At 40.4% G+C, this 27971-nt stretch overlaps 1 protein-coding gene across 1 annotated transcript; it reads right to left on the bottom strand.

The window, feature by feature from the left end:
• Nucleotides 1-1212: 1212 nt before the first annotated feature.
• Nucleotides 1213-27442, bottom strand: LOC141976769 (solute carrier organic anion transporter family member 1A2-like). The gene is made up of 17 exons (XM_074937935.1): nt 27377-27442; nt 24998-25178; nt 22885-23052; nt 21719-21831; nt 20328-20469; nt 17342-17474; nt 15970-16079; nt 13559-13705; nt 12165-12263; nt 11480-11707; nt 8941-9105; nt 8633-8828; nt 7426-7591; nt 4271-4455; nt 3638-3702; nt 2901-3018; nt 1213-1945 (listed from the first exon to the last, which is right to left on the bottom strand). Exons 4-17 carry the CDS (start codon nt 21776-21778, stop codon nt 1789-1791), a joined length of 1971 nt encoding a protein of 656 aa, XP_074794036.1. The 5' UTR covers nt 21779-21831; nt 22885-23052; nt 24998-25178; nt 27377-27442; the 3' UTR covers nt 1213-1788.
• Nucleotides 27443-27971: the final 529 nt, after the last annotated feature.

The following is a 27971-nucleotide window of genomic DNA, read 5'->3' as shown; positions in this document are numbered from 1 at the left end:
AAAGAATTTTCTGTAATATCTGGCTGGTGAATTTTGCCCATATGCTCAGGGTTTAGCTGATCGCCATATTTGGGGTCGGGAAGGAATTTTCTTCCAGGGTAGATTGGAAGAGGCCCTGGAGGTCTTTCACCTTCCTCTGTAGCATGGGGCACGGGTCACTTGCTGGAGGATTCTCTGCTCCTTTAAGTCTTTAAACCACGATTTGAGGACTTCAATAGCTCAGACATAGGTGAGGTTTTTCGCAGGAGTGGGTGGGTGAGATTCTGTGGCCTGCGTTGTGCAGGAGGTCAGACTAGATGATCATAATGGTCCCTTCTGACCTTAGTATCTATGAATCTATAAGTCCACTGAGTCCTACTACTTATTCTGCCAACCACTAAGACAAACAAATGTGTTTACATTGATGGAAGATACTGCTCCCTGCTTCTTATTTACAATGTCACCTGAAGGTGAGAACAGGTGTTTGCATGGCACTTTTGTAGCAGGCGTTGCAAGGTATTTACATGCAAATAGGCTAAACGTTCATATGCCCCTTCATGCTTTGGCCACCATTCCAGAGGACATGCTTCCATGTGGATGATGCTTGTTAAAAAATGATGTGTCCATTAAATTTGTGACTGTACTCCTTGGGGGGAGAACTGTATGTCTGCTGCTCTGTTTTACCCGCATTCTGCATATATTTCATGTTATAGCAGTCTCGGATGATGACGCAGCACATATTCATTTTAAGAACGCTTTCGCAGCAGATTTGACAAAACGCAAAGAAGGTACAGATGTGAGATTTCTAAAAATAGCTACAGCACTCGACCCAAGGTTTAAGAATCTGAAGTGCCATCCAAAATCTGAGAGGGATGAGGTGTGGAGCATGCTTTTAGAAGTCTTAAAAGAGCAACACTAGGATGTGGAAACTACAGAACCCAAACCACCAAAAAAGAAAATCAACCTTCTGCTCGTGGCATCTGACTCAGATGATGAAAATGCATCAGTCTCCTCTGCTTTGGATCATTATCAAGCAGAACCCATCATCAGCATGGGTGCGTATATTCATATATTCTGGTGCTTGAAGCATGAAGGGACATATGAATCTTTAGCACATCTGGCACATAAATATCGTGCAACGCCAGCTATAACAATGCCATGTGAATGCCTGTTATCAGTTTCAGGTGATATATTGTAAACAAGAAGCAGGCAGCATTATCTCCTGCAAATTGTAACCAACCTTGTTTGTCTGAATGGTTGGCTAACCAAGAAGTAGGACTGAGTGGACTTGTAGGCTCCAAAGTTTTACATTGTTTTATTTTTGAATGCAATTATTTTGTAAATAATTCTACATTTGTAAGTTCAACTTTCATGATAAAGAGATTGCACTACAGTACTTGTATGAGGTGAACTGAAAAATACAATTTTTTTGTTTTTTACAGTGCAAATATTTGTAATCAAAAATAAATATAAAGTGAGCACTGTACACTTTGTATTCTGTGCTGTAATTGAAATCAATATATTTGAAAATGTAGTAAACATCCAAAATATTTAAAATAAATGGTATTCTATTGTTAACAGTGCAATTAATCGCACAATTAATCGCGATTAATTTTTTTAATCGCACGATTAGTTGCGATTAATATTTTTAATCCCTTGACAGCCCTAATAATTATATTAGTCTCAGTCCAAGTGTTCACTAGTTTCAATCACCAATCATTAGTAAAGATATGCTCAAGTTTATACTATGAGGCTATCTCATGATATCCCCCGCAAAAGTCTGAGCTTTTGGAATGCTTCTCTGTTCAGTCATTTTTGCTCTTCTATGACCTCCGTTGCCATTGGTGAACTATTTAAGCTCTTTTCTTCAGAAGATGTAAGTTGTTTCTTTAAAATAAGGAGAATTAACACACATGGGATGTAGGACAGTCCACGTAATATCGCTGGCAGTCCCAGGTAGAGCCATCTGGAATAAAAGATGTGATTCATTAAAAACATGTTTGCTTGCAGCATTAGAGCATAGCTTTTTATTCTTGTCACTGTAAAATCTCGCTGCTCTGAAAGTACGCGAATGGCTTGAGCTGTGATTCTTTTGGATCTCAATGTACACTGGATCAGTACATGGATGAGGTAATACTTAGGTTATTTAGGAAGTGGCATTCGTACTCCTGAGCCTATATTGAACCAATATCCTAACAAAGGTAGATAGTGGTCTGCTGAAGGAGCCATTTTTTCAATAAGACATAAATAAGGAACTGAATACAAGTGGTCTTTAAAGATCTCACAGCATTTCTTCTAGGACTACAGAGGGCTGTAGCCATGGTATCCTAGACAAATTCCATCTTGGAAAACTACATTCTCTCTACCTGAACTACTCCTGCAGTTCCATTTGGAGACAGTGTCCTTCACTTCCTATTCAAAGATGTTATGCAATGTTGTTGTCAGCTGTTAAACAGCTGCCACTTTTCTCAACAGCAGCAGCTGTATTTCAGAGGTAGAAGCCCTGTGGGGCAAGGCTTGTCTTTTTGTTAGGTGTTTGTACAGACCTAACACAATGGGGTCCTAGTCCATTACTAGGGCCCTTTGGCACTATGGTAATACAAATAAATTAATTAATTAAATAAAAAAATAATACTTGTACCATAATAAAGCATTTTAGGATTCTTTGTGATGAAAGCAGTAATATACGGGCATGATGCAATAACAAGAAACTTTTGGTGAGAAGCTGTTATGGAAACAGAACACTTTGCAAAGGTAACCTTAACGGGGAAATAGGTGTATACTGAAGAATATGTTTAAGGCCAAATCTATAATCCAATTTTGTGCTTTGTCAACTAGAGGAAGATCAATAGAACAGATACTATAGTGATGAACACAGTATAGAGGAATAGATATAGATAGGTGTGCAAAAGAAACTGTACCTATATGTGACAATGTCATACATCCTACATGCTCCTTCACCACCACAACTCAGAGTTCCCCATTTCAAACATGTTGTGTCTATCAAAGCTCCAAAATAAATGGGAGATGGAATTCCAGCTAGAAGGGAGAGAAAGGGGTGACCGTGAGGATAAGTAAGACATTTTTCAATGTTTATGTTAGAAGCACACTTTTCTGCAGATTAATGGAATAAATATAGGACCATCACAGTTCCTCCCTCTTCCTACATCAGCCCCCTTCTCTATAGTTCATACAAGCGTCTCTCTTTCCTTAGCCTCCTTCTCTTATTTCCACCTAAGTAGTTTCTTTCTTGATGCTTGTTTGGCACTTTATACTGCAGTTTAAAAAATACATACTGTAGTTGCCATTCATATGTCAACATTTGCCCACACTCATCAAACAGAAATATTTAAGATACCATGGGAGAGATTATCTCTTCCAGCTGAACTATACTCAGTGAACATTTGGCAGGAGGAAAATGGCACAAGGTAGCTTTAAGATGGAGGCTGGTCAAGTCCCTGGCATAAATTAGCCCAGACTGAAAGTTGCTCTAATTTGCAGCCAGATGCCTCTGGCTCTAAAGCAAAGTTCATGTTTGCCTGGCCATGCCCCCTGTACCAGCAGTTCTTTTTTCAGATAAGTGGAGATGCATATTGTGAATATAACCTCTGCATTTGTCCTTGTTTGCACTCACAGCATGGTTTAAAACATTTCTTACCAAATACTCTTGAAGCAAGTATATGGATACCCACACCAAATGACTTTTCTTCAGGCTTTAGAGACCTACGTGAGAATTGCATTGTATATTGAACAACAGTCGGCAATATAAATGTGAAACAAAGTTGCCATTGGTTTGTCAATCAAATTCTGCATCATATTACACCAGAATCCAACTACCTTGGCCATTAATAACAGGGGTCCATTGCCTTGATTAAGTGGCTCTCATGAAAGAGGAGGTCTTTTTGAGATTCTTGACCAAGACTTTTGAACGACCAGAGGAAAGGCTGCCCTCACAGTACCATCCACTGTTTTGCAATGAGCCCATCGCAAGATAGGACCAGACTTTGGGAGTTAAATCAGGGCTGCGTTTATATGCATGCTGAGCAGATGTGATCAGTAAATTCAGAGTTGTTATGCACCTTGCTAAGGTGTCTCAGTAAACTGACTCAAAGAGCTCCCATTAATCTGGGCAGAAGCAAAATCACCTTCCAAAGTTGATAAAGCTTATCCTGAAATATAAGCCCTAACAATCAGCATAAGAAGAGAGAGAACCTCCACCAACTCATAGGAATGCATGACCTCAGTATAAAATTTCTAGCAGGGTGCTTACAGTAAGGGCGTTCTACTGTACCTTATTAAAACCATATATCCAGGCATGGCTCCTAAGGAATAAATGAAGCTGCAGACTAGTGATAATATTAAAAAGTAGTGAAGCATCATGTCACAGTTTGCTTCTTTATCACACTGGCCCAGAACCGCAGAGACATTTCCAGATGAAAATCCAGAAGCTGCAACACAGGTGCAATTTTCAAATACCTGTCAAAAGATGGTTTTAATCATTTAGGCCCAGACTACAATACCCTTACACTGAGTAGTATCATACACCATGTGAGGTGCCAATGAAGTCAATTCACAGAGCAAGAGAATAATGATCAAGAGTAAGGCATCAAAATCTGTCCCTCTGTGTGATCTCATAGTTATTTAAAATATGTTTATTGGTTCTCAGACTTTCTAAACTCTTCTCTTGTCTTTGTTTTATTTTGTTGTATTGCAGTTCTCATTCTCAGTCATGTTCCACCTAGCATGCAAGAATTTATAACTAAAGCCTTAAGGAAAATTCTTACCGTATTAAGATGATAACCTCTCATCAGGGCTTCTGTTTGTTTGTTAGCCATCCTGTTACAAAAAGAAAAGGAGGACTTGTGGCAACTTAGAGACTAACCAATTTATTTGAGCATAAGCTTTCGTGAGCTACAGCTCACTTCATCGGATGCATACTGTGGAAAATACAGAAGATGTTTTTATACACACAAATCATGAAAAAATGGGTGTTTATCACTACAAAAGGTTTTCTCTCCCCTCACCCCACTCTTCTGCTGGTAATAGCTTATGTAAAGTGATCACTCTCCTTACAATGTGTAAGATAATCAAGGTGGGCCATTTCCAGCACAAATCCAGGTTTTCTCCCCACCCCACCCCCCCAAAAAACAAACCCACTGTCCTGTTGGTAATAGCTTATCTAAAGTGATCACTCTCCTTACAACGTGTATGATAATCAAGGTGGGCCATTTCCAGCACAAATCCAGGGTATAACAAGAACGTCTGAGGAAGGGTGGGGGGGGTGGTGTTAGGAAAACAAGGGGAAATAGGTTACCTTGCATAATGACTTAGCCACTCCCAATCTCTGCAAACATTTTTATGGCTGACTTAGAACAACGCTTCCTCAGCTCTCGTCCCCTAACGCCCCTACTCTACTTGTGCTATATTGATGACATCTTTATCATCTGGACCAATGGAAAAGAAGCTCTTAAGGAATTCCACCATGATTTCAACAATTTCCATCCCACCATCAACCTCAGCCTGGTCCAGTCCACACAAGAGATCCACTTCCTGGACACTACAGTGCTAATAAACGATGGTCACATAAACACCACCCTATACCGGAAACCTACTGACAGCTATTCCTACCTACATGCCTCCAGCTTTCACCCTGACCACACCACACGATCCATTGTCTACAGCCAAGCTCTGCGATACAACCGCATTTGCTCCAACCCCTCAGACAGAGACAAACACCTACAAGATCTCTATCAAGCATTCTTACAACTACAATACCCACCTGCGGAAGTGAAGAAACAGATTGATAGAGCCAGAAGAGTTCCCAGAAGTCACCTACTACAGGACAGGCCTAACAAAGAAAATAACAGAACGCCACTAGCCGTCACCTTCAGTCCCCAACTAAAACCCCTCCAATGCATTATCACGGATCTACAACCTATCCTGAAGGATGACCCAACACTCTCTCAAATCTTGGGAGACAGGTCAGTCCTTGCCTACAGACAGCCCCCCAACCTGTAGCGAATACTCACCAGCAACCACATACCACACAACAGAACCACTAACCCAGGAACCTATCCTTGCAACAAAGCCCGTTGCCAACTGTGTCCACATATCTATTCAGGGGACACCATCACAGGGCCTAATCACATCAGCCACACTATCAGAGGCTCGTTCACCTGCACATCTACCAATGTGATATATGCCATCATGTGCCAGCAATGCCCCTCTGCCATGTACATTGGTCAAACTGGACAGTCTCTACGTAAACGAATAAATGGACACAAATCAGATGTCAAGAATTACAACATTTATAAACCAGTCGGAGAACACTTCAATCTCTCTGGTCACTCGATTTCTGATCGAAAAGTGACTATTCTTCAACAAAAAAAAAATTCAAAAACAGACTCCAATGAGAGACTGCTGAATTGGAATTACTTTGCAAATTGGATACAATTAACTTAGGCTTGAATAAAGACTGGGAGTGGTTGAGTCCTTATACAAAGTAAAACTATTTCCCCTTGTTTATCCCTTCCCCCACCCCCCACTGTTCCTCAGACGTTCTTGTTAACTCCTGGAAATGTGCTGGAAATGGCCCACCTTGATTATCACTTTAAAAGGTTTTCTCTCCCCCCACCCTACTCTCCTGCTGGTAATAGCTCATCTTAAGTGATCACTCTCCTTACAATGTGTATGATAAACACCCATTTTTTCATGGTCTGTGTGTATATAAATCTCCTCACTGTATTTTCCACTTTATGCATCCGATGAAGTGAGCTGTAGCTCACAAAAGCTTATGCTCAAATAAATTGGTTAGTCTCTAAGGTGCCACAAGCACTCCTTTTCTTTTTGCGAATACAGACTAACACGGCTGCTACTCTGAAACCTGTCATCCTGTTACAGATCATTATAGCCCTGCTTTAGAATTCTATTATTTTTGTGAGATTTCTAGTGCTTCCCAGTGTTTAAAAAGGTGGTGGGGGTCTGTGTGCAAGGGTCAAAGACCTGACCCCTGCCCCAATTAAAATTGCACTTGATTGCTGAGACTTTCAGCACTATCTTACCAAAGATGCTGCGTCCAGATTATGACAGATCCCCCACTTTTTTAGACTGCTTTAAACACTGGCACTTCCAGGTTTCAGACAAGTGGAAAATACCAGAGGCATAACTTCTCAAATGGTATTTTGGTATTTCCACTTCTGTCTATTCCATAAAAGAAAAGAGGCTTGTTCAATCTTTTGTTTTCTTTAAACTTAATTGAACTAATTCAAGCTTCAAATTTTCAGAGTCAGTTTGATTTGGGGCAAAGGGTCAGGTCAGTCCTTACTGTACCCAAACCACTTTGCCCATCTCTAATTATCACTCTTTAAAATCCTCGTCAAATGTATATGTATATATCCCACTGCACCATGCTATCTAGATTTCATAATGTGAGCTGGTAGGTCTTACTATATATTTGCTTGTTCCATCTGAAGCTTTACAACCAGCAAGACAAGGTGAAACATACGTTATTCCATTCTTCCCACAAACGGGGTCCCACACTTTACTTGAGCAATCACAATCACTGTTACAGTCAGCAAGTAGGGTTGTTTCCATGTATGAGACCTGTTCTATTCTGAAATATATTTAAAAGGTGAATAAACAATTAAGGAGTTAAAAAACAACCATCACCACCACCTAAAACAACCCCCCAATAGAAGCTTCTTATCATTGACTACATAAAACTCTCTTGGTAGGTCAGGAACTTTTCCAGGACTCGGCCCTGCACTTCTTAAATAAAACATTAATTGGTCAGACCTTTAGAATTTAGTCTTTCTTCTGTGTAATTTTTTTGGCTCGAGACATTGTACAGTCCACAGAGATATACTACGACTGCTGTACAACATGACTTTCATAGCTTATGGTGCTTATATCATCTGTTCGTGTGTGTGTGTGTGTGTGTGTGTGTGTATGTAAGTATAGGTTTGTATACACACAGGCACACACATACAGATTCGTGGCAACCTTCAAATCAAGAAACTGCAGATAAAACATTCCATGTTATCTACATGAAAATAATATTTAAATAAAAAGCTCCTGTATGTCCCTCTGTTATTGCAATTACATATGTGAATGGTCAGCCAGACACATAACTGGCCACTTACACCAGCAAATATCTGACGTGAATATACGATTGTATTAGTCACAAGTGCCAGTGGGACATGCAACTGTATGTGCATTTTTGTTTCTGTATTGTTGCATGGAAGCTTTAGAAAACTGGAGGCAAACAGGTTAATTTAAATGTTCAGAACACATGAACACAGTTCACAGCACTTTCACCTCTTCCACTACATTCTCACTTTTGTTTGAGACCTAGGGTAGATCATCTTCCAAGGAGAGTACTCAGTGGACTTAACCCACCGCGTTAACTAACTTCTCCACACTATGGTTTTAGATACAGGGTGGGAGGATGAGTTGGGGAGGGAGAGAGAAACTTACTGCCTTTGCCTTCTTGGACATTGATGGTTTGGATAAATTAGAACCTGAATCTGAAGTGTTCCTGGTTTTGTGTTTGCAAAACCAAACTGTGGACTCCTTGGCCCATTTCTAACTAGAATATTTGTTTTATTACAAGGGGATGACAGATCGTTTCAGTATTGTGATTTAAAGAACATACCCTTCATAGGAGACTGTTAGACCAGCAACTGGAGAATTTTCACAGACCGTGAAATAAGCAGCGAAGTAGATTAGGTATTCAATTAAAGAGATCCAAAAGGCTATGTTGGCAGCTTGAATGGTACTTATCTTGAATTTCTTCATTAGAAAGCCTCCAAGAAAATATCCAATGCATATAACTGGTAAATTGTAAACAGCTATGGAGACACAAGCAAATAAAGCTTTTCTTGTTGTGCAAATCTTTATCATATAAAGCCCTCAGCAGAGTCACCAGCTGGTAGGCAAAAATGAGATATAATGGGAGTGTACCTATTAAAAAGATGGCTTGTGATGCAGATTTCCCATACTGTTGTTCCAAATATTTTGGCATGAAGGTTATCATACCAATGAAAGCACTGAACTGCATCACAGTTATGCATATAAACAACATATAAACTGGGTTGTGAAACAGACTCCGGAGGAATGGGATGAAATCTGGAATGAAGAATGTAACACATTATTTTGAAGCTTTACAAGATGACATTGCTCATTGTGGCTGAGGAAGGAGGGAAGCAGAGGTGGCCCTAAATTGAATCCAGTTCAATGCTGGGATTGGTCAGAGGCCACAGACCTACTGTAACTGACACCATCCAGAATGGTCCCCTGGAGGGTCTTTTGTTAGCCCAGGATGTCCCTCTCCTACCCCACACACCCCAATCCCAATCCAAGGAACTGCCTGTAAAGCACAACTGAGTGCTTATCTTTTTCTTTTTTTTAAATCATGATGTATTTGTATAATAAATTAGTAACCTTCTGGTTACTAATAAACCATGTGGGTAGCATTAACTCGTTCCGGGTTTGTTTTTCTGCCCTCATCTTTTAAACAAAAACCTTAATTGACTCTCTTCTTGTTTGAGTCTCTCCCCCCCTCCATTTCCAATACAGGATCTTTTATTGTCCTCATTCCTTTCGTGCAGGCATTCTTGGTTCCGTCCATTTTTCTTTCACTGTGGAATTCATATACATTTCATTTTTAACTATGACTTCTTTAAGCATGTCCCACATATATTAAATACACATGGATATTAATGCTTCTTCCCACTGTACCATGCTAACAAGATCTCATCATTCTTTCAGATTTTGCATTCCTGAAATGCTGCACTGCTGGTCTCATAATGGCTACCTAGGATCTAACCACTGTCTCTTCCACCACACTTCTAAGGACTTGATCCTGAGTTCTCATTCAGTCAAACGTTAGTGACGTTAGTGGGACTGGGTTTCTTTGGGAGTTATGCTTGAGTAAAGTTTGCAGAATCAGAATCCAAACCATAAAAAAAATAATTCCTCTCTGTTTAATTTTTTGCACTAGCTAGTGTGCTGATCTACTGTCAAGAAACTTTGCAAAACAAACTGAAACTTTTATAACACAATGACCACAATTTGTCGAAAATGAGCACCGCTTTTCATTGAAGCGTATCCTTTGAGGGAGGGAGGACTAGTATCTCAGTAAATGAGGGTTAATATATCAGTCTCACAATATTGTTTAGTTTATAATAAAAAAAGCAAAATGTCTCTAATGGCTGAAATGCTATGAGCAGGCTGCCTTGTTTGTAGATGCCACATGGTCTAGGATCAAAACATTCTGGGAAAGGGATGGGAGTGTTAAGTTGAACTACACAAAGTGGATTTTTCACTTGAAACCAAGACACCTTTTAATTAGGGATTTTTAGGGTCAGTGGACTTCCACATAAATATAATAAAAAGTGCTGCTCCTATGAATGATAATAGAAAGAAAAGTGCTCTCAGATAACACTGCAGGACTAGAAATGCTGAGTGATGGAATGGGCACCTTTCTTTGTCAAAAGATTACTTCATGGAAGGAAAACTGGCTGTTGATTTTTGGACTACATGACTGAAAAGAAATGACCTTGTATTTAACAGAGTGAAGATTTAATATAGGTTTTCAAAAGTAACTAATGATTTTGGGTACATTGAATGTGAAGTGGCACCTATCTTGAGATACCTTCAAGGGATAAGCTTTTCAGAGTGCATGTACTCAGCCCTTTCTAAAAATTAGGGCCTGTTAAAATGTCTCTATTGGGACATCCAGTACCACTAGTCTCTTCCGACAATCTTCTCCTATAATGAATTTTAGTTATTTATGTTCCTAAAGGGTCAATATGAAGAACTGGAAGACATACAGAAATTAAAAGAAAAAACAAGGTATACCACATATAGAAAACCTGGAAATTTACAAATATAAAGCTTGTTATCTATATCCATGCAACAGTAAAAAAAAAAATTAGTAAATCTTTCTGGTGAAATCCACCTGTTTTCAGAGGCCTATGAACCACTTGAGTGCCTTGTAGGTCCTGTTTTGAGGATTTAATTGGGACTTAAGTGGCGCACAGGCCTTGCGCTGGTTCTCTGCCTAGGGAAACGCGGAGCGGGGATTTCACCCTCTAAGATTTGCAACTTCCTGTGATTTTTTCAGTTTCATTTTCTAAACTTTGTCAGTGTACAGTAGTCTTTCCCGGCTCTAGTTATAATTAGTGGTTGGCTGGAAGCAAAACTCCAGATCAAAACTCCCCTGAAATTTAGGAGAAGTGGGGAGGTGAATCTGGATCTCAATTTCAAAGCAGGCATTTATCTCTATAAGGGGCCAATCCAAAATCCCAGATCCAACACCCTTATACTTTGGGGAGTTGAAAATCACTGTGTGAATGTTGCAACTCGGTACCATCTTTAGTTATAAAACACACTGAGTCCAATCATATAGAGAAAAGAAAGACTTACCTAGTATGGTGCTGGTTTTAATGTGTTCTACCAGATAATGACAATTGTACATTTAGGAGATAGCTTAACTTACCTTTAGTGATTTCACGCATTTTCCATTTGGCTTGAGTTTCACCTCTCTCTTTTGATTCATTTATCTTACTTAATAGCTCAGTTTCACTTGCTTGTCCTTCCTTTGGAAGGGACTTGGGCAGAAAACAAAAAGGTATTCCAGCGAGCAGATTTACAGATCCACAAATCAGAATGCCCAGCCACCATGCCCCAACCCAACGGGCATCAGTAAGTGTTATAGTCACCTCCTCTAAAAATAAAGGAACACACATCTGATTAGCTCTGAGTTATCTTTCCCTGTGGTCATTGGTTGTGTTGGTTACTTCTCATATTTAAGATAGAATAAAACTGTTTGAAAGATTCAAAGTACCTCTTAAAATGAGGCTTGTGGAGGTCACCAATATCTCTTTTTTATGCAAATAATTTATCTGCCAAATCTGGGTGTTCTTTATTGAATATGTTTTTTTTTTACTCTTAAACTATCTCAGATGACAGAATAATTTACCAGATGATCTGTTTGACAGATTCTTTCACTCATGTTTGAATTCAGGTGATTTTGTTGAACTGAACAACATATGATTTTCCATCAGAAAACTATTAGTAGCAAACTGGCAGAAAACTACAAGTGCAGTTGATGCTGAGATATACACAAATCATCCCTGTTGATTAATACATACAAATTTTATTTATATATATTAGTTCATTACCTATATCTGTGAATCCCAGATCCACATACAGCTGTGCACAATATGATCCCAACATGAAACCAATAAAAGGACCTATCACAGCTGCTATCTGTAGGCACCCTAAAATTGGGAAAGGGGGAAAATACACAAAATTAGACCTACAGAGAGTTATTTTCATGGAAAATAGTTTTGTTTTTAGCCCAGTTCAATTGACTGGGCACACAGGAAGGGAGTGTTGTCTAGTGGTTAATGCAGTGGACTTTGAGTCAGAACTCCTGGGTTCTATTCCCAGCTCTGTCGCTGACTTGCTTCTACTCTACTCCATGCTAAGGCCTCAGCTGTAGTATTGTGTCCAGTTCTGGGCGCCACATTTCAGGAAAGATGTGGGCAAACTGGAGAAAGTCCAGAGAAGAACAATAATAATGATGAACGGTCTAGAAAATATGACATACAAGGAAAGATTGGAAAAATTGGGTTTGTTTAGTCTGGGGAAGAGACAAATGGGGGGAAACGTGACAACAGTTTTTAAATACGTAAAAGGTTGTTACAAGGAGGAAAGTGAGAAATTGTTCTCATTAACCTCTGAGGAAAGGACAAGAAGCAATGGGTTTAAATTGCAGCAAGGGAGGTTTAGATTCGACATTAGGAAAACTTCCTAACTGTCAGGGTGGTTAAGCACTGGAACAAACTTCCTAGGGAGGTTTTGGAGTCTCCGTCATTGGAGGTTATTAAGAAAAAGTTAGACAAACACCTGTCAGGAGAGGTCTAGTTATTGCTTAGTCCTGCCTGGCATGCAGGGGACTGAACCTAGATGAGGTCCCTGACAGTCCTACACTTCTATGATTCTATAAGTGCCCTAGCATACTTTGTTCTCTGGTTGACACTTAATATCAGGGCTGCTTGCTTATAAATCTGAAATTCACTTGCTGTCCCTGTTCTCCTATATGTGCTTCATGGGCCTGAGTCTTTCCATTGATTTTAATGGGCTTTGGATCAAGCCCTCTGTTTTTTGTTCAGTCAAATATACCAACCAAGTAACTTTTTCACTAGAATATTTAAAGAAAGCGAATGCTAAAGGGCACAAGGGTAAATCCCTAGACCCAGGCAGAGCTCCATTGATTTAAGTGGTGCTCCACCTACGCTCAGGGGTCTGCTCAGTTGATTCTCAATGGATCCCAGCCTTCATGGGTGCAAATACAATCAATGAACGTTCAAATTCATTTAAACATTTGAACTGATAGTTGAATGACATTTTTCTCGAGTGTGCACCCACCTCTGACTACTAGGTAAATAAATAAAAAGAATTTTGGTGCACTATTTACCTTGAAGAGCCAAAAAGGGTGGGCGGGGGTGGTTTTTTTTGTTTTTTTTAAGCCAGCACATGACACAACAATGTTGAGCACTTGAAGATATACCTATGTAAAAAGGTGAATTTTCTGCTTTGGAAAAATCCTCCACATATGAAATGACTAACGGCATGATGGGAGTTTCACCAATGCCTCGTATCATGTTTCCTACCAACACAAACACCCACATCAAGGACCCAGACTTTTGTTCGCACTCTGTGAATAAAACAAGAAACCTGTATTAGTGGTTTTAATGTTGCCTGGAAATGAAATATTTTCTACAAAGAGAAATGAATATGAAAAGCCATCTCACCACTTAGGGTTTAATAGGGCCTTATAGGCCCACCCAGAGAATGGGGCAATGAGGAGTCATACATAGTAACCCAGTAAGAGAACTGGTAAAGAGTTTGCCTCAGAGGCATTATGCCTGCTGCTACATCACTTTATGGAGTGCAACTTACTCCCTCCACGCAGTCAGGAGTGTTGGTCACTGCCTAGGCCAGATCTTTCCCTCCTCTCCACCTACTGGGCCACTGTAACTTTGAGGTCAGTAGCAGACAATGGTGCCTGCATTCTTGTGAGTACAAGATTCTGAAATTCTGCCTGGCCTTTAGGTGAAGGTCCTTGCACCATCTCTTCCTCCTCCAAAATTGCTGTTTACCTGCATAAAGGCCTGGCAGAATTTGACCCCTAGATAATTCATGGAATAGAAGTGTATCCTTAAAATGACAAAAAAACACCTTTGTGAACCAAAAGTAAGAGATGATTGAAAAACAGCATATCTGTCCCATGGAACATAAGGATATTTCACCATTTGTTTTCATCCCAAATGAGTACAAAATATCAAAATTTTTCTTAAAATAAAAAAAGTTGTAGAAAATTTCAGTTTGGAAATGGTGCATTATATTTTGACATTTTTGATCAAAATGAAACATTTTGACAGTTCCAAACCAACACAAAACAGGAAAACCTCTTTTCTGATTCTTTCCTATGGGTACTGCTACCTGGCTACACACCATCTCCCGTGATACCCCAATGGTCTCTCCCTGTGGCTGACTTGCTGTGCTCACTGTTTTGGGTTGAACTCCCTGAAATGAAGCATTTTGTTTCAATATTCCTGATGGAAAATTTGCTGAAGATTATCTTTTCCTGCAGAAAATTGATTTTAAAAACATCTCATTTTCCAATATGAAAATGTTTCACTTGAAATTTTTCTATCAGCCCTTCTGAAAGCTTTTTTGCCTTTCAAGATCTGACTTAAGGTTCCCAAAATTGATGCCACCTTGAAACTACTGGGCTGAGCTAGCTCAAAATTCAATAACCTTGTCAGAAGATTCAGTTTACAGTTATATAAAACCAATATTTTGTGATATCACTTAAAATGAAAACTTAGGCTGAAAATTCATACAGAGCTATGCAAATCTAACAGTGTTCATAGTGAAACCAAAATAATTTGCCCAAAGCAAATGACTTGGAATAAGGACTTCTGGGTTATATTCCTTACTTGCATACTGATTTGCTGTATAACCTAGGCAAACTGTTTAACTTCTCTGTGTAGCATATTCTGCCTTCATAAAATGAGGCAAACAATTCTCTAAATCCTCAGATGAAAGGTGATATGTAACACAAAGTGTGGTTGTTAACTAGCATGTATTATTTTCATTTTTCTTTAAGTCCCAGAACAGTGATGCACAACCATGAAGAGCTTGAAGGCCATGTTCTTCATTAAATTGAGCCACAAAAAAACAAAAAATAATGACATCCTGTCTTTATATTGCAAAGTTTGCATAATAATATTGCATCACCATGATACACCCTTATCATAGATTGATGGAACACCATGGCAAAAATATAACTTAGTGGCAGGATGCTATGCCATGAGTATTTCATTGGTCTCTGTAGTGCCATTTGATAACAATATCATTAATTTACATTAATATGGCACTGGCAAGGTACTTGCATGTTTCAAGCAATAAAATAAGCTACAGACCCTAGTTTATAGCATCTAGTTTCTCCCCCATCACACATACCATCTATTGAAAGGGAGTAGATGCTATTTCTCTTCTCTGCTCCTCCTCCTCCTTTTCTCCACTGCTTGATACAACAAGGTGGGATTCTTATATCTCTTACCCATTTTCCCAGCACTCGCAATGCTGCCTTGTTCGTGCGAGGTAGCCTGGAGAGTGTTTCCAAAATCTGTGTTCTGTTAGCTTTTCTCACAATCAGGCAGTGAAGGAAGGGCCACCCATGCCTGTGAACATTATAAGACCTGCACATGGAGCCATGAATGTCTCTAGGGCCACAGACTATTACACTGCCCTAAAGAAAAAGACTAAAGAGAGGAAACTGCCCGAGTTCTGCAGCTTTTTATACCTAACCTTGAGCCCTAGAAAAAGCATTAATGAAACACATGCAGCCTACTCAAAACCTACAAAAGTAATTAAGCAAAAAAGGAGCACTAGACACAGAAAGAGACACACCTGCTGATTGTTTCTCCATAGGTGTGGAGGACTGGATTTGATGTATGAGACACATGGACATGCTTGATGAAGAATTCTCTAATGCTGAAAGGGCAGTTTCATACTGATACCTGTTTGAGCCAAAGTAAAATGTTTCCAAATTAAAGAGAGAATATATCAGATCCAGCTCATAAAGCTGTTCTCTTGTATTAAAGCTGTTTAGAAAAGGAATTACTAGATATAATAAGAATCAAAAGTTCATTGAATGTTCCATTCATTAACCAAAAGTCATCTCTGGAATAAAGAAACTGTCATACTGGATCAGACGTGTGGTCTATCCAGTCCAGTATTCAGTTTCTGACAGAATCCAGTATCAGATGTTTCAGATGAAGATTAAAGAAACCCTATAATAGAAACCTATATTCCCTTTGTGCTGCAGCCAGAGAGCTGGGCCGTGGGAAATCCATATAGGAAAGAGTTGAATCAGTCAAGGCCAGAGGAGATGAAGCCATGAAAAAGGATTTTGTAGAGGGGGATACAAGTCAGTGATGTACATGTGTGATATGACTTGAGGTGATGTAGGCATCATTACAGACACAGGCGATACAGGAGAAAGAGACTTCGGGACCAAGAAAATATAATCAGGTATACTAATAATACTACTATGGTATCGTAATATGATAGCAATAGAGGGCAATGCAACTTGGAGCTTCCCCTGCTGAGACATCTCAGAACAGGGAGGTAATCATCCATGGTGACAACTGCCCACTCGGATCAGGAGATGAAACAAAATGGAAGAACATCGGTTGCCCCATAGGCGCTCACTCCATGGGTGCTCCAGTGCTCAGGCACCCACAGAAAAAAAAATAGCGGGTGGTCAGCACCCACCTGCCACAGCTGTTTGGTGGTGCTGCTGATCAGCTGTTTGGTGGCTGCGGGAGGCGCTTGGGGGAAGGCGGAGAGCAGTGAGTGGGTGGGGTTGAAGAGGGGGCAGGAAGAGGTGGAGTGAGGGTGGAGCGTCAGGGAAGGGGCACAGTGGGGGTGGGAAGAGGCAGGGCAGGGCCTCAGGGAGGGAACAGGGTGGGGAAGGGGCCTTGGGGCAGAGCAGGGCTGGAGCACCCCCAAGGAAAAATAAAAGTCAGCACCTATGGGTTGCCCAGTAGAGATGTGAATCTCCCAACCGTTAATCTGTGTTTAGGAAGTAGTTATTAACTTCTGAAGCCCTTGCAAAAAAAAAAAAAAAAGAACCAAATTCTGATACCCTGATTCATGCTGAGCGTACCTTACTCCACAAGTGGTCCTATTGATTTCATTGGGACCACTTGTGGAATAACGTATTACTCAAGGTGAGTAAGCATACCACAATCTGGTCCATCCTTAGCTAAATACTCACCGTTCCATGAGAAAATGAGGTAGTGATATCAAAAGACAGCCAAAAGACATAACTGTGCACCCCAAAGTAATTATTCTTGGTCTATGAAGTTTTGCACCAAAGTAACTCACAAATGCTATCATCAACAAGTTTCCTGCAGAAAGAAGAGCATGGTTCATTTTCACATTTACATGCCAAGTTACCCGATGTGGGTGTTACTGTACTAGCAAGAGGATTGGCTAGATGATTAAATAAGACTTTTCCATCTATGGTTTTTGCGTCTGTGGTTTTTGCGTAAAGGGTTAGGCCAACTAGGAAATATTCTGATAACAGAATGTTAAGTAAAGTAGAAATTATGACTAAAGAGGAGAATATCAACTGAGGCTGTCAGAAGAAGAAAACAACCACCTGCGTACTAAATTACTGCCGTCAGTGCACTTTCAGAGAAATGTAAATTACAAGTTAATGGAGAAAACACGGATGAATACAGAAATCCATGTGAATTAGAGCTGGGTGAAATTTATTCAGCAAATAAAAATTTGCCAAAAAATGCATTTTTTAGGGCACTGGCACTATTTTCAAATTTGGGTCTAATTGACCTATTAATTTCAGCTGAAAAACAATTAAAAACCAAACATTTTCAAATGTCAAAATGGTTTGTTTTAAAATGAAACAAAATATTGATTTAAAACTACATTTTCTAAACAAACCATTTTTTTTCACTTGGCAAGGAAAAACAAACAACATTTCAATTCTGTTCAAAACTAATCAACCCCCCCCCACCCCTCCGGCATATTTTTTTGTTTGGAAACCGAACTCAAAAATCTATTATTCTCTAAGTTCTGATGGGGATACTACATAGTGTAGTCAGTTTGATATCTCCTTTATTTCTTCCTTGATTTGTGAGGAATAACATGGATAAAGAAAGTCCCCCATTAAATCATTTCTCTTTAGAGAGGGAACATTTCATGTGAGGAAAAGCTTTATGATATATTGTAAACACTGTTTTCTAGAAACTAGGCCCTGCAGCTCCAAGATAGTACATGTCTTGGTAAGTTATTATTCTCTTAGGACACTTTCTATGTATACAAATTTTATGGCACAGATTTTAACACATAAATGCAATGATGTGGGAAAATGCAGAAATATAAATCTAAGTACTTCAACACTGAAAATAAATACAAGATAACACATATAGAGAGAAGAATTGATTCATTTATATTAGTTGCAAAAATAACTTAATAGGGGAGAAAAAATGAGGTTACTGTACTGAATGTCATCATAAAATATAAATAGACTCAAAGAGCTTGATTCTGATCTCACTCACATTCATCTTATACCTACGTAGCTCCTATGACTTCACTGGATTTACTATACTTTGGATTTATAACCAGTATAACTAAGAGCAGAATCAGACCCAAAATGGTCCAGGGCAGGTATAATTTCTGACACACTTGTTAAGACATACTTCTTTTTATTGGAAACACAGGAACTGCCATACTGGGTTAAATCATGTGTCCATCTAGTCCAGTATGGAGTCTCTGCCAATGGCCAGTGCCAGCTGTGTCCGAGAAAGGTGCAAGAAATGCTGGCATATCCTTTTTATATATAATCGATAGTCAAACTGCATTGAGCCAGGTGTAACACTCAAAAGTCCCATTTATACTTAAGTATGGGTGCAACTTTCTACATTGGAGCATTCCTATTGAGTTCATTACATTACATATTAAGATTATTTTAATCCTGAAATTTTAAATCAATCAAGATGACAATATCCACAAGTCTTTTCTGTTACGTGTTCATATTAATACCAGGGGCTAATTGGTTTAAAACCATCACCTTTTTAGACCCAGCATCAGTAATTTTGACAATTTCCTTTGTTATTTCAAAAGCATGAGACTATCCTGGGTGGGTCTGTAAGTCCCTCAGAGGTCCCTCCCTCCAAGGGCTCTATTCTGAGCTGCCTTATGGGCCTGCACTGCAGAGTGGGCAGGTAAGGGAGAGAAGTGGAAGGATCCTTGGCTCCATCCCCCACCATTGCATCAGCCAGCATCAATGAGCCGGCATTCCAGGGGAAGTAATCTGTGCCAGTTATAGGGCTAATGCAGATTTCTTCCTCTCCCCCCTCCCCCGAAGCAAGGGGTAATCAGGACCTACACTGTAAAGTATATCCTTTTAGAGTCAAAGTCTGGTTCCTGGTCTGCTCCTGTAGCAGCTCAGCTACCGAGTGCCCTTTCCTCGAGGCTTGCCCTTTGATCTATACCTTTTGTGGAGGCAGGGGTCGGTCCGTTCCCTCCCCCTGCTCTCTCACTCCCCACTCACTGGTGTAGGAGATGGAATAGTGGCCCCAGCAGGGGCTACTCTCCCTTAGCCCTATGATCTATGAGGCAGGTAGCCAGAAAGAGGAGTCAGGAGGGTGCCACAATTCCGGGGGACAATCCTGCTCTTAAGCATTAAAGTGTATATAGTTGTTTTCTGAAAAGTGACCCAAAAATAGACCCTTCTTTCTCAATGGATCTGCTCCCTGTCTGTTCAGAGTCAAATCTTCAAACTTTAGTTACAGAAGTATGTTTTTACAGCTTTTTACTCCTTTAAGATCTGCCCACCTGTAAAATAAGGATAAGAATACTTACCAGGGTAAAGAATTTTGAGATCTGCTGATGAACAGTGCCATATAAATGTTAAATAGTATCTCTGGTGTTAAACTGGATGTTCTATTGGCAAAATATAACAGTCAGGTGTTCTTTGGCAGCTCCTAAGCAGATCAAGCTAGTCGAACCAGAGTTTGCATCTGCATTCCCTTTGTCACATAAATGGTCCTATTGATTTCAATGGGCCTAAATACACGAGTAACAGTTTATAGGATCTGGTCACAGACACATCTACAGGTCACACAATGGCTGCAAAACCAGACAAACTAATGAAGAAAGGGAAGAGCCGAAATAGCCCCCCACCCCAGCTGTGGAAAAATACTGTTTTGTCAAAGAATATTAAAATAAATGATTACCAATTTCAAAGCTTCCATTAATAATGCCCACCAGAGAGGCTGGAATATTAAATCTTCTCTCTATCTGTGTGAGCATGCTATTCATGTAAGCCCCAGACATAGTTTTAGCTAGATATGCAAATGATGATGCCAGCAGAAATACCTGGGAGAAGAAGAGAAGAATACACACACAAATTAACAAGAGTATGGAGATTTAGGCATACTTCATAGCTACTTTTTCCAACAACGTTGTGTTTCTAGTGAAAGCAAATACATAGTCCTGCAGTTTTGAACTAAATATGAATTCAACTCCATATGCTTATACTTGCGTACTTGCTGTACTTGCGCATAGTGTTCTGACTTCAGTGGGACTACATCCATGAATAAGGAGAGCAGGTTTTTATCTTCCACCTGTTCACATACATCTGTGTTATCATTGCTGTTCATCCTTCAGAACCCTCAGATCCCCATTCTTCACCAGACACTACTTAACATGGAGTTCTACAGCCAAGGATGTGATTGAGGTTCGTTTTTAGACAATCTAGGTGCAGGAATTTCCCCACTGAGCAGATGTTTGTTGCAAGAGTGCCATCTGCGGGACTGAATAAATACATGCACCAAAAGAAAAAGAACCCCAACCAAGTGACCTGAAAGGCCTTTGGCTTTACTCATGTGGGTCATCAGTTACTCCCAGGAGCGGTCCCATTGGCTTTGAGAGGACTACTTGTGTGAGTAACTACTCTCCCATGTGAGCAGGGTTCACAATCTGGCCCAAAGTTAGTAAATTTAAAATATGGTAAATAATAATATGTCCTTTTTTCAAGTAATGTTTAGTAATTGATAAGAGATTATTTAAATATAAATGCTCTCATTTGCTGAGTGATGCCTTTACATCTGGGGGTATTACTAAGTAAACATGAAACAAAAATGAGAATATTTTTAAGTAACTTCCAAACTTTTAATGATCATATTCAAGTGTAGGAAACACTAGTAACAAACTGACTATGAAATACTAACACAAAATGAAGCCACTAAATACAATTCAGTATATTCAAAGCAAAATATTAGCTCATCGCAAGTATGTCACCTTTGCCAAGAATCCTTTAGCAGTTTCCAGAAATGAGGTGTCTATAGCAGAGCAAGGGAAATCCTCTCAGTCCCTCCTTCAGTTTGGAGGGGAGTTTTAACAAGGAGCTTTCAAGTGCTTCCTCCAGTGTATCACAGAGCTTAAGGTGATGGACATTAAACAACATTTTACAGTAAACTATGTTTGAACTTTATAGTTAACTGTGAGCTTTAAAATAATCAGTGCTTCCTACCTTTGACAATTCCATTGGTTTATAACTTTTAACCTAGAGGCAAGCAGCTACAACAACTGTGTGTATAAATAAATAAAATAATTAAAAGATTACCTTAAACTTGGAAATACAGCAGAATTTCTCAGTTGCAGCTGGTTTCTTAGTTTCTTTCATGTTGCTTTTTTAAGGTGGCTCTGGATGTTTGCTTGTGAAAATTTCTGATGATGCTACTATTGTATAAAAGAAAGAAAAGAAAGCATAGTAAAGGAATATTCAACAGAATATTCAACAAAAAATGCAACAGAATCCTTCTGAGATTCAATAATGTCACTAAACTGGAGCAGTTTCCATTCAAAATAATGAGCACAATTAAATAAATACATAGATAAAAAATTAGGCCATTATGGAAATGAATTATAAACTTTTCTAATTTAGAAATTTTAAGACATGAAACTCAAAACTCCAAGGTACTGGCCACCGCCTATGAGATAATAACCACCCATTGACTTCAATGGCGATTAAAGGCATGCAGATGCCTGCACTCTGCCCTAGCAGGATCAGGCCCTTGGTTGATGGTCTCTGGGGCTCACTTGTGAAGTGATCATGTGCATAGAGTGACCAGATGTCCCGATTTTATAGGGACAGTCCCGATATTTGGGGCTTTTTTTTATATGGGCTCCTATTACCCAGCCCCGTCCTGATTTTTCACACTTGCTATCTGGTCACCCTACATGTGCACAATAGAGAAGGAAGATTGGCTACCTACCAGCTCAAAGCCGGAGTCTATGTTCATGCATTCTGCTATCCTGTCTCCAATAATAGCCAGTACCAGAGTCTTTGGAGGAAGGAGCAAAACCCTATTATGGACAATTATATATTAACCTGCTCATACAGGATGTTTCTTCCCAACCACTGTCAATGCGTGGTTAAGGCATACGGTAAAGCACAAAGGTTTCTATCCGTCATGATTTTTTTATCCTATCAAATGTAACTATGCATGTTCTTATTAGCCATATCAATGTCATCTAGTCCTGTTCTGAATGCTACTATGGCCCCAATCCAACTTCCCATTTAAGGCAATGGAAGTTTTTCTATTAAGTTTAATGGAAGCTAGATTAGGACCTAATCTCTTGGTTTCAAGTTGTATGGGGGAAGGAGGAGACAAAAAAACTCTGAACTGTCCTAAAACATTGAACTGAACTGAACCAGAAACAGTTTTCCCATAAAAATTTTGATAAGTATTCCACTCTACTTGATTCGTTTCCCAAAGAGCCTCCTACCTTTACTGATTCTTCCTGGTATTTTAGTAGATCTAGCAGCTCTGCTAAGCCAGCTGCTGTCTTCAAATCTCATGCATTCTGGGACTTCTCCAAGGTGTGAGAGGAGAAAGGGCAATACAATCTGGGGCACCACTGATCTGGAAAAGCCCCTGAGTGTTTGAGATTTAACTACAACAGAAAGCCAGAGTGAAGCAGAGAAAATGCCAGAATTGAAGGAATTTTCCTTTAATGACTATTGTCAAAGATCGCCTTCCTCTGCAGCATGAGGCACGGGTCACTTGTAGGTTTATACTAGTGTAAATGGTGGATTCTCTGTAACTTGAAGTCTTGAAATCATGGACTTCAGTAACTCAGCCAGAGATTAGGGGTCTATTACAGGAGTGGATGGGTGAGGTTCCGTGGCCTGCAATATGCAGGAGATCAGACTAGACGATCATGACGATCCTTTCTGGCCTTAAAGTCTATGAGTCTATGAAAGGGCTTCATTAACTCAAGTTATATAATACAGTTACCTACTGGCTGTAAGGGAGGGAATGTGAACAAAATAAGAGTAAGCTAGAGTTGAGCCAGGCCCCACCTTATGTAAGGCCAGCAGCAGCGGGTGGGATAGAACCTGGGTCCTCTGGAGCTTAGTGCATGAGCCTCTACTGCATGAGCTAAAAGCCATACAGTGTAGAGCATACTCATTAATCTCTAAGTTATCTCAGTGCCCTGAGATGGAACAGAACACAACACCCAGGTAGTGTAAGAGTTACATACATAAGAGCCTTAGCTGAGGAAGTGCGTCCCAAGCTTCAGAGACTTCCCAGCTGAAATCCCAGACAAGCCCCCAGTTGTAACACTGATAGACCCCGATCGTCAGGGGCCGGGATTGAACCTAGGGCCTCTGGAGTTTAGTGCATGAGCCTCTACTGCATGAGCTAAAAGCCATACTGTTGTTAGCTAAGACTGTAGAGCACACTGATTAATCTCTCTCTAAATCAGGGGTGGGCAAACTATGGCCCGCAGGCCACATCAGGCCCATCAGACCATTTAATTTGAGCCTCAGCTCCCGCTAGGGAGCAGCGTTGGGCATTTGCCCTGCTCCGGCACTCCAGCCGGGGGAGTGGGGTCGGGTGCTTGCCCCACTTCGCGCGGGTCCCAGGAAGCAGCCAGCATGACCCCCTTCTGACTCCTACGTTGTATATGGAGGCGTGGCCAGGTGGCTCTGCTCGCTGCCCTATCCGCAGGCGCCACCCCCGCAGCTCCCACTGGCCACGGTTCTTGGCCAATGGGAGCTACAGGGATGGCGCCTGCGGACAAGGCAGCATGCAGAGCCGCCTGGCTGTGCCTCGGAGCTGGAGAAGGGACATGCTTCCAAGAGCTGCTTGCAGTAAGCAACACCTGGAGCCTGCACTCCTGAGCCCCCCTCCCCACCCCAATCCCCTGCCATAGCCCTGATCCCCCCTCCCACCCTCGCTCACAGCCCAGAGCCCCCTCTTGTGCCCCAAGCCCCTCATCCCCAGCCCCACCCCAGAGCCCGCACCCCCAGACGGAGCCCTCACACCCTTCCCCCATGCCCCAACCCCCTGCCGCAGCCCTGATCCCCCCTCGGAACCCCTTGGTCCCAGCCTGGAACCCCCTCCTGCATCCCAAAACCCTCATCCCCAGCCCTACCCTAGAGTCCTCACCTCCCCCCACACCCCAACTCAGAGCCCGCTCCCGCACCCTGAACTCCTCATTTCTGGCCCTACCCCAGAGCCCACACCCCCAGTCAGAGCCCGCACCCCCTCCCGCACCCCTACCTCCAGTTTCGTGAGCATTCATGGCCCGCCATACAATTTCCATTCCCCGATGTGGCCCTCAGGCCAAAAAGTTCGCCCACCGCTGCTCTAAGTGGTCTCAGTGCCACTAGATGGGACAGAACACCACACCCAGGAGGTGTGTGGGTTACACTTACACCAGGAATGGATGTGGATTTATCAGTTCATCTCCTTCATCTCTTATACTCTGCCTTATGATGTATTCTGGTTTTCCCATCTCGCAGCAGCTGCTCCTCTCAACCTACTTTACCTTACTGGATCACAACTGAAAAAAAGAAACAGCCTCCAGTAGACCTACCAGTGGCACTCACCTGCTCTTTCACAGTCTTCCTCTTGAATCCCACAGGATCGACCTCATGGAACGGTAAATTCCACAGCAATGTTAATCCTTTCAAATGTATTTCTTCATTACCTTGATTCTTGGCTGATTCACTAGCATTAACTCATATTACAGTCCAGCTTTCATCTCTTCATGTTCAGCCTTTAATGAAGCTATACAGTATTATAACATTCGTTTAACTATTTGCACTAACTAATGCAAGTGCTCCAGCATTTTAGACCAGTAGCATAGTAGAATAAATGCTGTTTGTTTTTTATTTTGTAAGGCAAACCTATCTACTTGCAAATTTTATTCCACTGCCAGGATTAAATTGCAGAGAGACAAAGTGGGTAAGGTGAAGAAGAGCTCTGTGTAGCTCGAAAGCTTGTCTCTTTCACCAACAGAACTTGGTCAAATAAAAGCTATTACCTCACCCATCTTGTGTCTCTAATATACTAGACAAACATGGTTATAACAACAGTGCAAAGAATTAAACTGTGTTTATTAGGCTGAACATGTATTTGCTGAATCTGATCATGAGAAAATGTATGCTTTGTCTTATGCAGACTGTGGCACATACAGCATGTCATAGCATGGGTAGCAGTATGTAGGTGACAGTAGTCTCCCGGAGGCCACTATGCCCTTCCTCCCCAGATATGTGGGTGGAGAACAGGCAGTATGGGGCAGGTAATGGGTGGATCCTTGGTTCTGCCAACCAGTTCAGCTGCACTATGCTAGCTATGGGGTTGGCCCCTGCTGGAGCAGAAGGAAACCAGGAGACAGATTATGATTCAGAATCACAATCAGCTTTCTGGTCTCCTCTTGGGGCATCACAACGTACTGTCCTACATATGGGACAGTCTGTAAAATGGCAATTTTGCCCTTAATTAGTATTTATTACCTGCCTTTGAAGCACAACTATTAATAATTCTAATCTGTATTTTTTAAAAGTTATTTGTGTAAAGTTACTTTTAATCTGTTTCTGAGTGGGAGGGATGATCACCTGAAAGTCATAATTGTGATCCAACTATATCATTTCCAGCAATGTTCCTGAGACAGGGTGGAGGGTACAGTGAATAATAGTCCTAGCTTTCAAATGTTTTTGTTGCTTTATGTCCCAAATGCTTACTCATATGGTGCTCAAGCAAACACAGACTTACAGAGATCTCTGTAACTTCCTTACCTAAAGTCCATTGTCAAAAGGCATTCAGTGATTTAAGTAACTAACCTAAAATCTGAATTACAAATTTAACAATCAATGCATAACATGCAATTCACTTTTCTGAACATGGGTGAATTGAAATTCGCTTTTGAAGTCTAATGACTGATTGCCAATAATTTTCCTTCTATTTGTTCAGCTCTCATTGCAATTTCCCTTCTGTATCAAAACAGCAAGAGAACTTTGCCCTAAAAATGGCTGGTAGTGTGATAAATAGATTACTGCTTTCAGTCTAAAAGCTGTAAAGGTGATGTTAAACATTTAGTTTGAACAAATATTTAAGCCTTTTTTAAAAATCAGGCTTGTACTCTTTTTACCTTCTTTATGATGTATAAAGAAGGTAGGGAGAAGGAGGGAGGGGGCATTTGCTTGATTGTTACCTTAAAGTATCAGGAATACCAACTATGATTTTTCCTGTGTTTAGAGGAGGATGTGTATCTCTCTCATGTTTATGGAGTGATATTACACCTAAATTGAAGGCCTTAGGGTGCTGAATTTTAACAGAGATGTCCTTTATCCAAAATGTTAATTGGCCATTGAAGTTAAATAGGTGGTGACAAAACAAATAAATAAATAAAAGTTTTTGTTAATCTGACTAAAGATCTCTTCTTGTCTTGAATGCTCAAATTTCACTTTCCTGACTGTTGAAATGACATCATTTCACTAGTTTTCCAGCCATTACAGTCTTCTGGGAAGACAGGACTTGAATTTCTAATGTAAAACCAAACAACAACAACTAAAACCCCAAGCAGAACACAAAATCTTTCAGGTCATCTTTATAAACCCAGTTTTGTTGTGTTTTATTTCTTTGCAGGATACCTTTAAGAACTCTCAGCTTTTTAGAGACATCTCTTTGCAGTCAACTATCTGAGGTACTGAGCTTGTCAATGCCAATACCTTAACCAGTTGGCACAACCATTTTGCATGGACAATGCGATGACTTTAAGTTAATCTTTTGTGTACAAAGGAGATTTCCTGCAAAATAGACATAACTAAGAAATTCTTTAAAACCACTTAAAACGGCCAATCCTGTTTTAATAAAACCAATTCAAACTCTGCTAACCAAGTAAATTATATAGGGGAAAACAAATTTTATGAGCATTTATGAGCAATTTTATTAGCATTATAACAGAAAATTTGTCGTCTACTTACTGAACTTGCCAAGTCATCGACTCACTGAACTTGCTGAGGTGTCTGAACAAGTGGTTAATAATGTCCCTTCAAAAAAGAGACTTTGCTCTGAATCCTAATTTGTTGAAAATTAACCCCTGTCCAGTAACCAAAGTTCTGTTTTAGTCAAACATTTGCAATTTCAGATTTTAATTCAGCTTGATTTGATAGGAGCAATTTTCTGCTTACGTTCATACTCTGGGCCTCTATACTGAGCTCAGATATGCCCATGTTGAAAATAATGGATTAATCTATATATTTGAAGGGGCCACAATTTAAGTCATTTATATGATAAATTATAGTTCTGTGGGTTCAGACATCTTATTTTTTTATTATCTTTTTTATTACCATAACGTCTAGAGGCCACAACAGAGGTCAGAGCCCCACTGAGTGAGGCATTGTACAAACCTATAGTGAGAGACAATCCCTGCACCAAAGCAGACATGTAAGCATGTAATCTAATGTAAGCAGACAAAACAGATAGTGGAGCGGATGAAAAACAGAGACAGGGAGAGATGAAGACACTTGCCCAAGGTCACATAGCAGAAATGTAGCAGAGCTAATCCTACATATTGCG

Source organism: Natator depressus, chromosome 1 (genome assembly GCF_965152275.1).
Source record: "Natator depressus isolate rNatDep1 chromosome 1, rNatDep2.hap1, whole genome shotgun sequence".
In the NCBI taxonomy this organism is placed as follows: domain Eukaryota; kingdom Metazoa; phylum Chordata; order Testudines; family Cheloniidae; genus Natator; species Natator depressus.
The sequence above is the reverse complement of the archived record's forward strand: the minus strand, read 5'-3'. Positions and strand labels throughout refer to the sequence as shown.